Below are 16,796 nucleotides of genomic sequence, written 5' to 3' on the forward strand. Positions count from 1 at the left end.
ACTCCCCTCCTCAGCTGGACAGGGGAGAGAAAATATAACAAAAAGCTTGTGGGTCAGGATAAGGACAGTTTAATAAAGCGAAAGCAAAGGTTGTGCGTGAAAGCAAAGGAAAGCAAATGATGTTATTGTCTAATTCCCATCGGCAGGTGATGTCTGGCCATTTCCTGGGAAGCAGGGCTTCAGTACCCATAGTGGCTGCTCCGGAAGACAAATGTAAAATAATGAATGCCCCCGCTTCCATCTCTGTTTACTTAGCTTTTATAGCTGAGCTGACGTCATGTGGTATGGAATATCTGTTTGGTTAGGTTGGGTCAGCTGTCCTGGCTATGTCCCCTCCCAGGATCTTGCCCAGCCCCAGCCTGCTGTTGAGGGGGGGTGAAAATGTTGGGGAGACAGCCTTGATGCTGTGCTAGCACTGCTCAGCAGTAGCCAAAGCACTGGTGTGTTATCAACACATTTCTAGCTACCAATGCAGAGCACAGCACTACGAGGGCTGCTATGGGGAGAATTAGCTCCGTCTCAGCCAGACCCCTGTATTGGGTTTGTGTGGCAAGGTTTCGGTAGCGGGGGGTTACAGGGGTGGCTTCTGTGAGAAGCTGCTAGAAGCTTCCCCTATGTCCCATGGAGCCAAGACCAGCCGGCTTCAAGACAGACCCACCGCTGGCTAAGGCCGAGCCCATCAGTGACAGTGGTAGTGCCTCTGGGATAACGCATTTAAGAAGGGAAAAATATTGTGGCAGCGCAGAAACTGCAGCTGGAGAGAGGACTGAGAACATGTGAGAAAAACAGCCCTGCAGACCCCCAGGTCAGTGAAGAGGGAGGGGAGGATTTGCTCCAGGCGCTGGAGCAGAGATTCCCCTGCAGTCTGTGGGGAAGACCATGGTGAGGCAGGCTGTCCCCCTGCAGCCAGGGAGGTCCACGGGGGAGCAGATCTCCACCTGCAGCCTGGGGAGAGAGGACCCCACACCGGAGCAGGTGGATGCCCGAAGGAGGCTGTGACCCCGTGGGAAGCCTGCACTGGAACAGGCTCCTGGCAGGACCTGTGGCACCATGGAGAGAGGAGCCCACGCTGGAGCAGGTTTGCAGCAGGACTTGTGACCCCGCGGGGGACCCACGCTGGAGCAGTCTGTGCCTGAAGGACCGCAGCCCATGGAAGGACCCATGCTGGAGCAGTTCGTGAAGAACTGCAGCCTGTGGGAAGGACCCACATTGGAGAAGTTTGTGGAGGACTGTCTCCCGTGGGAGGGACCCCACGCTGGAGCAGGGTAAGAGTATGATGAGTCCTGCCCCTGAGGAGGATGAAGCTGCAGAAAATAACGTGTGATGAACTGACCATAAACCCCATTCCCCGTCCCCCTGCGCCGTTGCGGAGGATAGGTAGAGAATCCGGGAGTGAAGCTGTGCCTGGGAAGAAGGGAGGGGTGGGGGGAAGGTGTTTTAAGATTTGGTTTTATTTCTCATTACCTTGCTCTGGTTGACTGGCAATAAATTAAGTTAATTTTCCCTAAGTTGAGTCTGTTTTGCCCATGATGGTAATTGGTTGAGTGATCTCTCCCTGTCCTTATCTCGACCCATGCGCCCTTTGTTGTATTTCCTCTCCCCTGTCCAGCTGAGGAGGGGAGTGATAGAGCGGCTTTGGTGGGCACCTGGTGTCCAGCCAGGGTCACCCCACCACAGTGATTTCTCTTTCTTGCTCATTTTGATTTTAAGAAGTCCTTCACAGTTAATCCTTGTGAGGACCTTCTGCCTTGTCCTGTGATGGCACTTCCTTTTTCTCTTGGTGACAAAGCTAAATGAAAAGGTCATCCTGATCTGGAACCGAGGACAAAAACTGGGACCAGAACTGCGTGTCGTACTTAAGATTCAGGTACTCATAAGGTTCAAGACTTACAGGGGGACATACCTGTCCCTGTAAGCGGTTTGTTTCCTACTTGTTCCCAATATTTGGTTTGCTTTTTTCCTCCCTATTCTGGTAGGTTTTGAGCTGGCATTTGTGAGACTATTTTAACTGCCAGATTTTCTTGCTGAGTAACAATAGCTGCCACAGGACCCAAGACAGTAAACCTCAGAGTAGAGCTTTTTCCCACGTGCATGATTTTCTTTTTATGATGAATTTAATCTGCTGTTTTATGACTTATTTTCTCAGTCTCATAAAGTCCTTTACGTTCAGTTCTCGGCCTTGTTGCTCTGAATAACATAGAATCATCAAAAAAAGTTATCACCTCACTGTTTGACCCTTTTTTAGGACTATTTAGGAATGCGTTGAACTGACACCAATGCAAAACTCCACTAATGACCCCTCTCCACTGAATGTCTTGTGTTTGCAAAGTGGGCTATAGTTGAAAGCAAGCTGTTGGAAAATGCAATCAAGTTGCGTTGTATGTGCCAGACGAGGCATCGAGACGTTTTTATGGGGGGCTTTTTGCCAGTCGTGGGAAACTAATTTCACCGTCCGTTTGGTGGTAGGCTGTGTTACCAGCAGGTGGAACATGAATTCTTCAGTTTGTAGAAGACAGAATACAGGCTACTATGGTAATGTATAGCTTTAATCAACTGGATGAAAGATTGTGTGTGCGTAAATAGTGTGCAACTTCTTGTAAGTTCTAGGAACTCTACTAAGTCACAGTCAAAGTCTGAGCATTTGTTTCTTTGCTGTCGCTGTGCATGAGAGAGGAATTAATTCCTGTTATTTTGTCCTGTGTACACTGAGTTGTTCAGCTCACAGATCTTTGGGGGGGAAAATGCTGAATATTTTGCATGTGAGCTTGTAGTTGAAATTTCTTGCATGTTTGATGTTTTAATTAAGCATTAAGTATTTACGAATGTGCTTGACTTGTAGACATCTTTTACTGAGTGTGGTGGGTTGACCCTGGTTGGATGCCAGGTGCCCACCAAAGCCGCTCTATCACTCCCCCTCCTCAGCTGGATGGGGGGGAGAAAATATAACAAAAGGCTCGTGGGTCAAGATAAGGACAGTTTAATAAAGTGATAGCAAAGGTCGCGCGTGCGAAAGCAAAGAAAAAACCAAATGATGTTATTCTCTACTTCCCATCAGCAGGCGATGTCTAGCCGCTTCTCGGGAAGCAGGGCTTCAGCACGCGTAGTGGTTGCTCTGGAAGACAAAATGCCCCCCTTCCATCTCCCTTTACTTAGCTTTTATATCTGAGCTGATGTCATATGGTATGGAATATCTGTTTGGTTAGTTTAGGTCAGCTGTCCTGGTTATGTCCCCTCCCAAGATCTTGCCCTGCCCCAGCCTGCCATTGAGGGGGGGGGCAAAAATGTTGGAGAGACAGCCTTGGTGCTGTGCCAGCACTGCTCAGCAGTAGCCAAAACACTGGTGTGCTATCAACACCTTTCTAGCTACTGATGGAGAGCACAGTGCTATGAGGGCTGCTATGGGGAGTATTAACTCCATCTCAGCCAGACCCAATACACTAAGCAAAGTGTTCTTCAGGCCTCCAAAAATAATTAATAATTAATATTAATTAACAAATAATTCTTTTCAAGTTTAGGAGTTACTAACTTCTTTCCCCTGTAAATTCCTACCACAGCTGACCGCAATTGCAATTGGAGCTGCAGTGGCATTACTACTGATAGCAATTGTTGGGTTTGTCATTTACAGAAGAGTGAAACAATCATAACTACATATGTTTTAAAAATGGTTTTCTCAGCTGTCTTCAGTATTTTTATAATAACATGTGGTAAATTCTATGCCGATTTGTAATAATTGCTTTCTGTGAAGGTAGTGGTTCTTGCAGGGAAACAGCTTTAAAAGGACGAAGAACTTGTGTTGATTCACTTCCCCAGGTCTGAACATAGAATTCGGAACTGTCACATGCAGGACACTGGAGGTTTTTATTTCTCTAGTGTATGATAGCCTTAGTATCAGTTGGCATGCAAATAACTTCAACCCTGCTGCGATTTCACTGTTAATGAGAAATGGGTGAATTAGAGTTTTCCTTTGTGAGATTAAATTCACCTGATCCTTCTCTCTGTTTAGAGAACCTTTGGATCTCCTCCAGCAATTAGGTAGAGCCTCAAGCCAGCTCTTCCCTAGTCTGGCTTGGCTAACCAGATTTGGATAATGAGCTATCTTGTGTTGGTTTAAATTCCAGATGCTTGGCCACAAGAGTTTGCTGCTTAGTAGACAGGAGCCACAGCTGTTACAGAGGTAGCAAAACTGACAACCTGTGTTGAGTTTTCCTTCCCTTAGCACAGAGCCGCAGATGGATTCTGATGTGATGCTTCTCTGTTTCAGAATAACTTCAGCCACACGTGCCTCAGTACAGATTTTGCAAGAGAGACAAAGCGATGTTCTGTGGGTGGAAGATCATGAGAAAGGTAAGTGCAGCTGGCACAGTGGGAGGGAAGTAAAGGTTAAAATCCGGTTCGGGAGGTGTTGTAAACTTTGCAATACTTCACTTGCTTAGCCTGGCCCAGGGCCTTCAACCTATAACATTTCACTGGAATTTTGGGGATGTTTCAGAGCTCCTGGAGTTCTGCCTGAATTGCTGGTGGAACAGCAATAGCTTCTCTTTCTAGCCAAACCTTACCTCTTTCAAGAAAATTTGCAGACAGTGAGGGTAGTAATAAATCAGAGAATATCTAACTCATCTATGGAGTTGATGGTTGTTTAAATATGCGCAGTACTCTGTCTTTCTCAGTGTTTAGGATTATATTCCAGATATTCAGTGCCTATATTCAGGATTGTCCTTTTCAGATAATGACTTCCAGTACTGCCATTACATTCAAAGCTGACACCTTCTTTCCCACTTGAGTCTATCTGCGGAGCAGATACTCAAATTTACCCTTCTGCAGCCTACCTGTGAAGAGCACTCAGCACTTCAGCATATGAGCCCATGTTTTCTTGTACTCAGTTGCAAATAGGACTTGTCAAACTGTCTCATTAGAGCCTGCTCAAGAGGGGTTTATCCCAAGGTTGACCTCTTTGCCTTGGATTGTCACAAGGAATACCACCTGTGCCCTCAGGTTCCTGTCCTGATGTTGTTCCTGTTCTATTATTCTGAAAGGTCTCCTCAAGAATTTTCCATCAGTCAGGAATCTGTTTCTGCATCAGTTGGTTAAATCCTTCAAGGCTATGGCTGCCTGTTTGATATCTTCTTCCTTTTTTGTTTGTTTGTTTCTCTTTTTACTTTCATCTTTTTGCAAGTAGCTTTTCTTGGGGTTGTGTCCCCTCCCAAGATCTTGCCCTGCCCCAGCCTGCCATTGAGGGGGGGGCAAAAATGTTGGAGAGACAGCCTTGGTGCTGTGCCAGCACTGCTCAGCAGTAGCCAAAACACTGGTGTGCTATCAACACCTTTCTAGCTACTGATGGAGAGCACAGTGCTATGAGGGCTGCTATGGGGAGTATTAACTCCATCTCAGCCAGACCCAATACACTGAGCAAAGTGTTCTTCAGGCCTCCAAAAATAATTAATAATTAATATTAATTAACAAATAATTCTTTTCAAGTTTAGGAGTTACTAACTTCTTTCCCCTGTAAATTCCTACCGCAGCTGACCGCAATTGCAATTTCTTGAGGAAATCTGAAGACAGACATTTCCTTTAATGGATTAGGTTAATCTTAGTAGGTATGCTCGGCGTTCAGCACTGATTGCCTGGAATTCATTTAACTGAGAAGATTAATCTTCCTGTCGTTCTCCTCAAAATACATGCATCCCTTGAAGCTACTTAGTGTATGTGGAACGTGAGACTTGTTTTTCTTCTGACTGACAGTACCACCATGGTCAAAAGAACTCATCTGTTCAGAGGTGTCATGAGGGGCTATGTCAGCGCAGAGATTTTGCATTTGGTTTTGTTACAAGCTTGTGCAATAGGTCCTGGAGGTTGAGGTGACTTCTTTACTCAATGCTTCCCATGCCGAAATGTACGTAGCAGCTTCTTGGACCTCCATGTGCAGTTTTAGTATATATGATGCTGTTGATAAGGGCTGACTTTGGAAAGCCGCCTCTTGCTCAGGTGGGGACTCTGACCCCTTTTCAGAGTAGCAAATGTTTATCGCTTGCTGGTAGTCATCTGTTGAATGAATGATGGTAAATACAAATGGTTAGTGAAGGAAAAAGGCTATTTAATTCTGACTGCGAGAAGTGCTCCCTGCCCTCTGTCCTGCAGAGTCAGAGCCAGGGTGTGGGTGTGCTGGGCTCCCCAACCCAGGGGAGCTGCGAGGCAGGAATGGGACTGGCCCCTTTCGGGACCAAAGGCAGAGCATGGCTGGGGGGGTCCTCAGCATGCCCTGCGGGGTAACCTGCTCGACTCCAGGTGTGCACTCGCATTGCCAGGGCACTGAACACCAACATCTATAGAAAAATAAGGCACAGGGAAATAACTGCTTGCCGAGGAACGCTTTCTCTCGTGAACTGCTGCAGCCTTCTGTCTCACACGCTGCTGAACTTCGCTGAGGTGAATTCAAATACTTGGACTCAATTGGACACTGTGCTGGTTTTGGAGCTCTGTTTCATCGTGGAGGGAGGAGATTACTCCCTGAACCTTGCTTTTGCATGGCAGATCAGCGTTGATGTAGAACTTGGCCAAACCAGCCCTCAATGAAAGGAAATTGCGTGTGTTGCCAGCAACTTTGTAATTTTAATATTCAGCTGTTTATATGTAACACACGTAAGTAAAGAATGCTTAGAATTCCAGGTGGTAAAAGCATCTCAGGTAGTTTTTGGTTTGGGGTTTTAGACCTTGTTTTTTTTGCTTTTATTCCCAAATAAGCCATAGAATATCACAAACTAACTGCTGTTGATTGTCTTTCATGTGTTTTTGATAAAATACCAAGATTTTACTTTAAAGAAAAAAAGACCCTCCAAACTAATTAAAGATTTCTTTTGTGAGAGAAACTTCTTCCTAGGATTTTACTCTTTGAGAAACAAATGGAGAACTGGTAATGTTTTGAAAGTAACTAATGAGGTGTTTTCTCGGTCTTGCAGTTGTTGCATTTCTCCAGAAGGTGGCACTTAGTAACTACTAAAGTAAAAGCTTTGCTGCATGTCAGTGGTGCTGTTTGTCACCAGCTCAAGAATGAAGCAGGCCCTAGTTTGTCAGCAGCACAGACGCCGTAGGACTACTGGAGCTTTAAATGTTGCTCGTCTGCCTGATGTTGGATGTTCCTGAGTGAGAACTGTATAGCTAAGGTTTTTTTTTTTCCCCTTCTACCATCCATTACCACTGCAGTAGTTGCTTATTAAAATCAAACTGTACTCCACTTGCTTTCTAGGAAGAAAGTGATCCTGAAACAGATGCTGTTCCAGCCCTCCAAGGTCTTATAAGAGTGCTTCACTCTGCTCATGCTCTGATGATGACTTGGTAGATGAGTTGGAGCCTTTGCAGGGTTGGAACTAGTGGGTTGGTTTTTTGGCCTGTTTTGGTTTTTCGTAAATGTTTTTGTTTTCATTATTTCCTCCTCAGTTACAACTCTTCCAAACTCTCTGGTTGGGAACACTGTGCCTCACCAAAGGATGCGGAAGCGGGTAAAAGTTTTATCTTTGGCTAAAAGGTACTTGGGCTTTTGGGAAAGGGAAAATTCATGCCCTAGCGGCTGGTTTTGTGGGTTTTTTGTTTGTCGTGTGGAGCCTTTCCCTAGCATATAGCACTTTTCCGTAGCTGCTGTTTTGTCAAAGTCCTGTCAGCTGTGCGTCAGCCTAGCATTTTGCTGGGAAGGTTGTTGAAATGAAGTGGTTTGTGCACACAACAGCACTGTCTCTAGTTTGGCTGAAGAAAGGCAGGAAAGTGGAATGCTACTGTTTTATCAAATTGATAATGGGTAACTTGGCATGGTGCACATTTAGTGTTGCAGTCAGCCTATGGTGTCAGTATACAGCCCATACTTAAGATAAATGAGGAGACTTCCTGAACTTTCTGACTTGTGTTTTTCTTTGTAGGATTCTGCGTAGTAATAGGGAATGTCCAACTTTGCAGCCGAAAGAACCGCCGCCTCCTTTGCTAGAGCCAGATCTGACTGAATTTGATGTAAAGCATTCCCATTTGCCATCGGAAGTCCTGTACGTGCTTAAAAATGTTAGGTAATGTTGAATGGAAGGATAAGTTTGGATTTTGGTTTTGGCAGGTGTTCAAGTGATCTAAATATTTGGCAGTTTGTGGCAAGTCTTAGATTTTATCAGTGCATGGTCAGAATCTTTAAGCAGTTGACTGAAAATTCTTCTGTGCATGAGGAAAGAATAAATGACTTCTAGTTTTTCAGAAATGTTAAGAAAATAGTTGAGTGTGTTTTGGGGGGGGGGGGGACCCAAAAAAGAAAGGATTTAGATTAGTGGCCTAAATTCAGGGCTAGTGGTAATAAAGCTATTCTAACAAGAACAGATTTCTGTTAGTGCATTTAAAAAATTCCCTTTAGACTATATCAGACAATTTTTTGGTACAGAAAAGCATCAGAATTGGTAAATGTTAATTGGATACCATATAGACAACTCTCTGAACTGCAGAATCTTTTACTCCTCTGGCTGAAAAGGTTGCAAATGGAATCAAAGTCGGCTTAATCCCCACAGCTCTTTGGCAGGTTGAGAAGAAGGGATAGTCCTTCTGCCTGTTCAGCACGGGGTTAAATTTGCTGAGACAGCAAAGAGGATGAGATCTTCTGATCTGTAATTTTTGTTTTGTTTGTGTATGTTCATTTTTCTCCCCATTATGATATGATTTAGTCCTGAAGGTCATACATACTCTAATAAAACTGCTATTTAAGTCATCTAAACTTTCTACTGTGGAATTCTGATCTCCTATGACTAATTGATGTTGCAGTAGAATTTGATTGATTGATCCTGTTAAGTGTGATCTAATGGAGCTATGTGGAGGGCCCTTCTGGTGCTGTGCACAAAATGATCACATTTAAGACGCGTACTTCTGTCTGCCTGGTAGTGACCGAGTAGTTCCAATATCGAAGGACTCCACTTGCACGTTACCTGCAGGAGATGGAATATTCCAAACTTACAAGTATGTGCAAGTGACAGGCATTTTTCCCTTTGTTTTCAGTATTTCTCACGTGTTCTGGTTATGTGGACAGGGTAGCTGTTCTAAAAGGGAAAGTTCCATAGGGTAACTTTTCTCATGCAATGTGTGAATCTTGCAGGTTTTTACATTTCTTCCCCTTCAAAAGCCATGCTGGTGTTTGCTTGAGGAAGACTGGATACACTTCCTTGTGGGCCTGCTGGCATTGCTCAGTGTGCTACTCAAATAGGACCTCCAGTATTTACAGGTTTTGGCATCTCACAGTACTTTTGCACTTCTGTCTTGAGGAGTTCTGCTCCTTCTGCCGTGCTGTTGGACTACTGTGCAACAACTGACTCTGGGGTTGCTCTGCTATTTGTGCCTGGGGGCTTTGCAAATTTAGGAAGGATTTTCCAAGGGCAGTGGCGATTTTAGGTTTCCCTTTGCATTTTCTCTCCTGCAGGGTCCTTGGCCACTTTGAGAAACCTCTTTTCCTGGAACTGTGCAAGCAGATGGTTTTTGTGCAATTGCATGAAGGTGAATACATCTTTTGTCCTGGGCAGCTGGATGACAGCATCTACATTGTGCAGGATGGCAAGCTGGAAGTTTGCATTCAAGAAAGTGTAAAAACAAACCGATCTGTGGTTCTTGAGATAAATCTGTTGGCATAGCATATAGGTTGGCATGAATCATTAAGCATTGATTAAACTTGGACATTTGAATCATAGTGATTTAGAAAGGATTACTTCCAACCCTTCAGGGCCATGATATTTATAAAGATCAAAGTTTTTAGCTGCGGTCCTCTGTGTCTTAGATGAGAGCAAAACACAATGCCAGTCAGGCTTTTTGAAATGTCCTCCCTCAATAACTATGCACCTAGAGTATGTGAGCACAAGGGTGCAAGAGGGGCTTTGCGCAGCATTGGAAACATTCTTCTTTTGGATGGTAGCTATATAAAATAGTTAGGTGTACAGAGCAGGAGAGACTAAGTACACTTCACTCCATCATATTCTAGTGTGGTAGTTAGCAGGTCTGCCTGGGAGGTGGAAGATTCAGATTCACTTTTGGGTAGACAGGGAAAATAAATGATGGCTTGTTTTATGGGTTAGTCTTAAGCATTGAGTGCTAGTCCTTGTGATCCCTTCTGGCAATTTAGATTTTTTTTTTTTTTTTTTTTTCCCCCTGACTGAACTTTGAGTTTAGCTTTAACACGTGAACAGTTTTGTGATGGCTGAAAATGCAGGGGGGGTTGTGTTTGTAAATTATGCCAAATTTGCTGTTTTCTGTATATTTTTGCACTTTGCTGTTCTTTGCTTTGTACTACCTCTTGACATGTAATGCCTTGATAAAGGGAGCTAATTCTGTCTCAGAGTGAAGGAAGCTGTTTTTTTTATTGGTTGTTACATAGCAAAGACAAGCAGGTCACATCTGCCCCTAGACAAAACTGGCTTTTAGTTTCTTTTAATTTATCACTCTTAGGACGGTAGTTGACAACTCTGGAGGTTTGAATTAGCACATTTCCATCAGAACAGAGAGAAAACAAGCATCCAAGTTACCATGGGGGACCGTTTCTTTTAGGGCTGCTCAGAGTATCTGGGAGAATGAGAGCAAGCTGGGCTTTCTGAAATGCTCCATATATGCCAAATAGGCAACCGTGAGCCTGCAGTAATCTTCTGTCCTACACTTGCAGGGTGGAACAGAAGTGGTTGTTAAGGAGGTGCTGGCAGGAGACAGCGTCCACAGCCGCCTCAGCATCCTTGATGTTACCACGGTAAGTTCTTGAAAGTGAAGGTTTTCTGCAGTGCTGCTGCTTTATGTTGCAGAGCTTGTTGGGGGAAGTAGACTTTGAATGTTGCTAGGAAAGAATTGACATGGAAAAAGTTTCTTTGACTAATTCTTTTCCTCCTCCCAGGCCTTCACAGCTGTAAACTTAGTGCTGTGGTGTGTAAGTTGGTTGTGAAGCGTGTATGCTTGACAGTGTAACACTGGCTATTTCTGATAAGCAGTAGGATTTGAATTATTCTTTTATGGCTGGTCAGGGCCCAGAAGTCCAGGCTTTTACACCGTTTGCTTACTGAATTTATTTTTATTTAGTTTAATGAAAATAAACCTGACAGTTGTTATTACTGTAATTATACTGTGAAACCAGTTGGTGGATTTAATTTTTTTTCCTAAGATGTTCATGTTGCTGGTGACTATCGGAAGGTTGTGCTCCTTGGCAGGTGACAAGATGAGCTAAATGGTAGTTGGTCGTATTCATTGCACAAATTAGTGGTGTGGATTTTGTTTCAGTTAGAGTTACAATGATGGTTTTGCTGAAATTGTCACAGTGCATCTGTTTAGGAATACCTAAACTGAAGGTGGTGAATTAATCATCTTTGATAATACGCAAGCACTTCAAGTGTTCACTTGAAGGATTTTGATAGTTGAGAGGATGAAGATAATGTAAGCAATAAGTTGTTCATATTTGACCTTGTATCATGTTTCTCTTGTGCTTGGCTGTCTCCTTTCATTAAAAGGTACTGTTATTCCATCTGTAAGTAGTTTTAATGATTCTGTAAAGTGTTTTTTGCCACTTCTAAGTGCAAGCATGTATCTGTGTATCTGTATATATAATTTCCATAAAACCTATTGAAAGTGATAAACAATTTTTAAGCTTGGTCACGCTTTCTTCTGTAGAAAGTAATAGCACATGAATAATTTGGACTGTATGAGTCTAGTTCTTGCCATCAAATCCATATTAATAGCAGATTTAGAGGTATCTTTGCCCTTGTTACTTCCACCAGTAAATTTTCTTAATGACAATATTCTAAAGAGCAGGACCATTGTATAGGAACATGAATACTAGTCATGTTCTTTTCCTATATTCTGTTTGAATAAACAAGAAGAAATCCTTCTGGTATAACAATGGTTTGTGGTTTTGGTTTTGTTTTAAAGGGTGGTTGCCATTCATTTTGTGTTGTGGGTTTTTTTTGTTGTTGGGGGGTGGTTTTTTTTTTTTAATTCTCATTCTATTTTTTTTTTTCTCTTTCACATTAGTTATACCACTGGTAAATCAGAAAATAAAAATTACTGAAAATGTGTTGAAAAGAGCTATCAGCGTGCGGAAGTGTCTATAACAAAAAACCTTGCAAATTTTTTTCTAAAGTAACTTGTTCTCACTTATTTTTACAACTCTTTCTCCCCTGTTTCCCTGCTTGAACTGGTTGTTTTAGTTCTGGTTTTCATCTTCTTTATGCTCCTTGCTGACTTTAGGTATAGAAGTAGCATGAAAATGGACGAGAAGAGAGAAAGTAGCATTGATCAAAATAGAAGAGGCTTCTTGGTGGCATTCCAAATTAGTGAATGAGTCTTAGAACTTCCTGCAGATACCACAACCTTAATTAAGTTTCACTGTACCATCAAGCACATGGATCTGACATGAAGAAAGAATATTCAGAGAGGATTTGAGTTGTCTGAGCTGAATTTGTGATTCCTTTGACTGATTTTTGTAACACATGATGTCAGGCTGGTCCCCCACTTGGTTGAGAGATGTGCAAGACAACTGAGGTTGCTGCAAGCTGTGGTGACCTGTTGTTATTGGATCTAAAAGATAAGTCACACAAGAAGTACTTTCTAATGAAACTTTCCAATTTTTTAAATTGAAAAGTCCCCTTCGATCTACTAAATACAGATACCAGCTGTGACATAAGAGCCGCCTTCTGTGTTTCCCTTATTCTGAGAACAGATAAATGCTGCTTTCTCAAAACGTGCAGAAACTGGAAGCTTTTGAATCCAAGTAGATGCTAGTCTTTTCCTGGTATTTTGGAACAATTCAGTGTTGTAGTTAATCAGACTCTGAACTGATACTGTCTCAAATATTAAAGAAGCCTCTGAACTGAACATTGTTGATGTCCATGCGAGTGTTTTCAGAAGCTGTTGCTGAGTGCTCCCTCTACCCATATGTGCAGTCAGATCTTTTTCCTGAATGATGACTTCTCATTCAGAGTTAAATGGGACAAATAGAGATGGTGTTTGATGCTGGCGGCTAGAGCTTTGGGCTTTACTCTTCTTTTGTCCTTCATGTGGAGACGGTATTTGGAAAACTGTGAGCAGGTGGCATAGTTGGAATGAAGAGACCGGGAGGAATATTGATCAATTGCCAGTGACTGAGGGGAGAAACATGAAAGCCTGAGGATTAAAAGAAGCTGCAAAACCACTGGGGTAACAGTGAGCCGCCTGTAGGGCTCAAGTCTGTTTAAATGGCGGTGGACAAGAAAGATGAGATTATAAAGAAGCAGTTGATTGCTGCAAGAACTTTGGGTTGCAGCAGTGCTGGTGTAGTGCGGAGGATGGCAGGTAGGAACGGAGGAAGACAAAATCCAGGCAGTGGGAATAGGGAGAATGTGCCAGATTTGGGGGAACAAAAAGGGCTTACTACTCCGGATGGGAAAATGTAAGGCACTTGTGTCCCTTGTAGCAGATTTCTTAACCAAATTCATTTGGATTTGGCCATTAGCTGTCATCTGGATTCAACAACTGCTTTAGCTGTGACATTTGTCACCTACAATATTTAATTACTCGACAGCTCTTAGAACAAGACAGAAGTAAATAGTTATCCATGTTGAGGACAAAAAGTTCTCTGTTGAAAAAGCCCTAGTTCACTGCTGATTATAACTTAACTGTTCCTTGTGACCTCAGTGTGTGATTGTAAAATAGTAAAATTTAAACATGGTATTCTCTGTGTACTGCTGATTACATTATATTTGAGAGAACTGACAATTACAGGAACATTTCCTCTCTTTGCGTTCCTCTGACAGCTTTTAGCATGTTCCAAACCAATGAGACGTGGTGGTTGGCCCTTTCAAAAGCAGGCTGCTCTCATGCAGGGGTTTCGAAAAGGAGAAATTATGTGCCGAAAAACTGGAGGGGTGGGCTGTTCTTTGGAGAAAAAGGCTGCTGCATCCTTATCCTTTATTATCCTAAAACTGGTTTTCTGAGAGGCTGTCAGCATTGGTCTATCCTCAAAAAAGCACTGTTCAGAAAAAAAGCAATAAACACTTCACTGGGTAGAGTGTAGACCATATAAACCTTACACACAGCGGTTATTTTGCCCTTTTGAATCACTGTTATGGAACACTATTAAACTTAATGCTTATCCTTTGTCCAGCGACTAAAGATTTAATAGACTTCCTTAGTTTTTCATTATGTATTTGGTGTAGAGATTGGTAGGAAATACAGTCGAAGGCAAGTATAGCGATGTATGTACTTAAAAGCAGACTATATACATGGGACCTGATGAGATGCATCCGCGGGCCCTGAAGGAACTGGCGGGTGAAGTGGCTAAGCCACCATCCATCATATTTGAGAAGTTGTGATGGTGGGGGGAAGTTGCCACTGAGTGGAAAAGGGGAAGCATAACCCCTGTTTATAAGGAGGGTAAAAAAGGAAGACCGGGGAGCTACAGGCCAGTCAGTCTCACCTCTGTGCCTGGCAAGATCATGGAGTGGATCCTCCTGGAAACTGTGCTAAGGCACGTGGAAAATAAGGAGGCGACTGGAGACAGCCAACATGGCTTCACTAAGGGCAAATTGTGCCTGACAAATATGGTGACCATCTATGATGGGGTTACAGTCTTGGTGGCTAAGGGAAGAGCAATTGATGTCAACTGCCTGGACTTGTGCACAGCATTTGACACTGTCCCGTGCAACGCTCTTGTCTCTAAATTGGAGAGACATGGATTTGACAGATGGACCACGCGGTGGATAAGGAATTGGCTGGATGGTTGCACTCAAAGAGTTGCAGTCAACGGCTCGATGTCCAAGTGGAGAGCAGTGACGAGTGGTGTTCCTCAGGGGTCGGTCTTCGGACCGGGGCTGTTTAACACCTTTGTCGGCGACATGGACAGTGTGATCGAGCGCACCCTCAGCAAGTTTGCCGACAACGCCAAGCTGTGTGGTGCGGTCAACACACTGGAGGGAAGGGATGCCGTCCAGAGTGACTCATGGTGCACGCATGTCTGTCTGAGTGTCTGCTGGGACTACATGCGCAGCCTGGCTCCTGCTTGGTCCTGCGGTGGGGAGCTGTGGCAGCCGGCTGGTGAAGGAACCAGCAAACCCGCCAGGGAGACATCGACAGGTGGTGCCTGCGGTCGCTCCCACCGGTGGGCTAAGAGCCATGCTGAGAGTGGTGCCCCGTTCCCCAGTGGAAGCAGCTGGGCCCCAGGTCAGCTCTTGGCGCCAGCCCAGGGAGTTGGCGGCCATGTCACAGTGGACAGCGATGGCTGTGTCACTCTGATGTCACCTCGCGCCTGTGACATCGGTGCCCCGGCGGGTATAAAAGGGGCTGCTCCCAGAGGCGGGGGAGCATTTGGGGGACAACCTCGGTGCTGCTAGGCAGGAGTTTGGAGACGACTCGCCATGACCTGTCCCGTGGCCACTGTGCAGTGGAAGGCCCCGAAGGGGGAGAGGACAGCGAGGGAGAGCAGCTTCATGGACCCCGCACGGGCGCCCGCCAACGCAGGGATCGGGGAGCTCCTTCTCTCCCCATCAGTCCCTGGTGCCCCCAACGCCTCCTGCTACGGTGTCCGTAGCAGGGGGAAGAGGGTGCCTGGCTGCTGCTCCTCTTCCTGGAATTGTGTCATGGCACGCTGTTTGGAAAAGAACAGCCAGGAGGTCCAGCAGCTGGAAAGGCAGATGGCCCAGATGAAGGCAAGTTCACAGAACCACAGTCTGGCTGAGGTTGGAAGGGACCTCTGGAGATGATCTGGTCTCGTCCCAATGGCCCTGCTCAGGTGGGGTCACCCAGAGCCAGTTGCTCAGGCCCGTGTCCAGAGTCGGGCCTGGGGGTCCCTCTGTCTGGGAAGGGCTGGGAAGGAGAGGGGACGCGAGGGCAGAGGCAGTGCCCGAGGGGAGCTGGAAGGGATAATGCGAAGAGGAGTCCGCTTGGGGAGCGTCCCGGTGCCCTGACGGCTTCTCCTCCTCCTCCCCTCCTCTCTCGCAGAAGCACTTTCAAATGGCAAGGAGGGAGGCAGCTGCAAGCCTGGAAGTGGCGCAGAAGTTGCCCTTTCCTGCGCATGGCTCCCTGCGACGTCCCCCGCTGGCTTGGCAGAGGGAGCAGTGGTCGGGGGCGGTAAAAGCTCTCCAGGAGGAGGCCCAGATCAATGAGGTACGGGGGACAGGAGGCACGGGGGCTCAACATGTTTGTGGGGGAACCCCCCTCAGAGGAGGCATGGCATGGCTTCTTAACCAGGCCCTTTGCTTCTCCAGCTGCTGAGGAACAAGCTCCAGCACCTGCTGGAGAGACGGCAAGGCCTCCAAGAGCCAACAGCTTTGTGAGTGGCAACGGGGCCCTGACTGAAATCTGGGGCAGGGGGTTCGGGGGGGTTGCTGGGCAGCAGTGGGCAGGCCTCTGCTGCTCACAGACATCTTCCTGGCTCCTCCAGCCTGCTCTGGAGAGCCCTTTGACTTTGTCTAAGTGGCTCAAAAGAGCACTGAGCAACTCGGGACTCCTGGAAGCAGCTCTGCACAACTCTGAGCAGCTCCCAGGCTCTCCTCCGTGCCCTCCGGGCCTGGGGTGGGTCTGTGCGGTGCTGGGATGCCGGGGGTGCCTGGTGCCAGCCCCAGCAGAGGCTGGGCAGCACCCTGGCTCCCTGTTGGCCACCCAGGGGTTCACCATGCTGGCCAAGGTCTCTTCTCACAGCCCAAACCCCGTGGTGTCAGTAGCAGGGGGAAGACGGCGGCGCAGGCAGACGCGGCAGGCGAGAGCCTGCTGCAGGAGCTGGTGGCTGTGCGGCTGGTAGGACAGACAACCCCGCTGTGGGCCTTGGGGAGGGAAGGGTCTGCACTGTGCCC

The 16,796-nt window shown here is 45.7% G+C and overlaps 1 protein-coding gene across 1 annotated transcript; it reads left to right on the forward strand.

Annotated features, from left to right (window-relative positions):
- Positions 1-5,653: 5,653 nt before the first annotated feature.
- LOC138689725 (patatin-like phospholipase domain-containing protein 7) lies at positions 5,654-11,872 on the forward strand. The gene is made up of 5 exons (XM_069805894.1): positions 5,654-6,423; positions 6,529-7,519; positions 7,905-8,045; positions 9,428-9,587; positions 10,655-11,872. The coding sequence occupies exons 2-5, from the start codon at positions 7,482-7,484 to the stop codon at positions 10,745-10,747; spliced, it is 432 nt and encodes a 143-aa protein (XP_069661995.1). The 5' UTR covers positions 5,654-6,423; positions 6,529-7,481; the 3' UTR covers positions 10,748-11,872.
- The last annotated feature ends 4,924 nt before the right edge of the window (positions 11,873-16,796 follow it).

Source organism: Haliaeetus albicilla, chromosome 18 (genome assembly GCF_947461875.1).
Source record: "Haliaeetus albicilla chromosome 18, bHalAlb1.1, whole genome shotgun sequence".
Taxonomy (NCBI): domain Eukaryota; kingdom Metazoa; phylum Chordata; class Aves; order Accipitriformes; family Accipitridae; genus Haliaeetus; species Haliaeetus albicilla.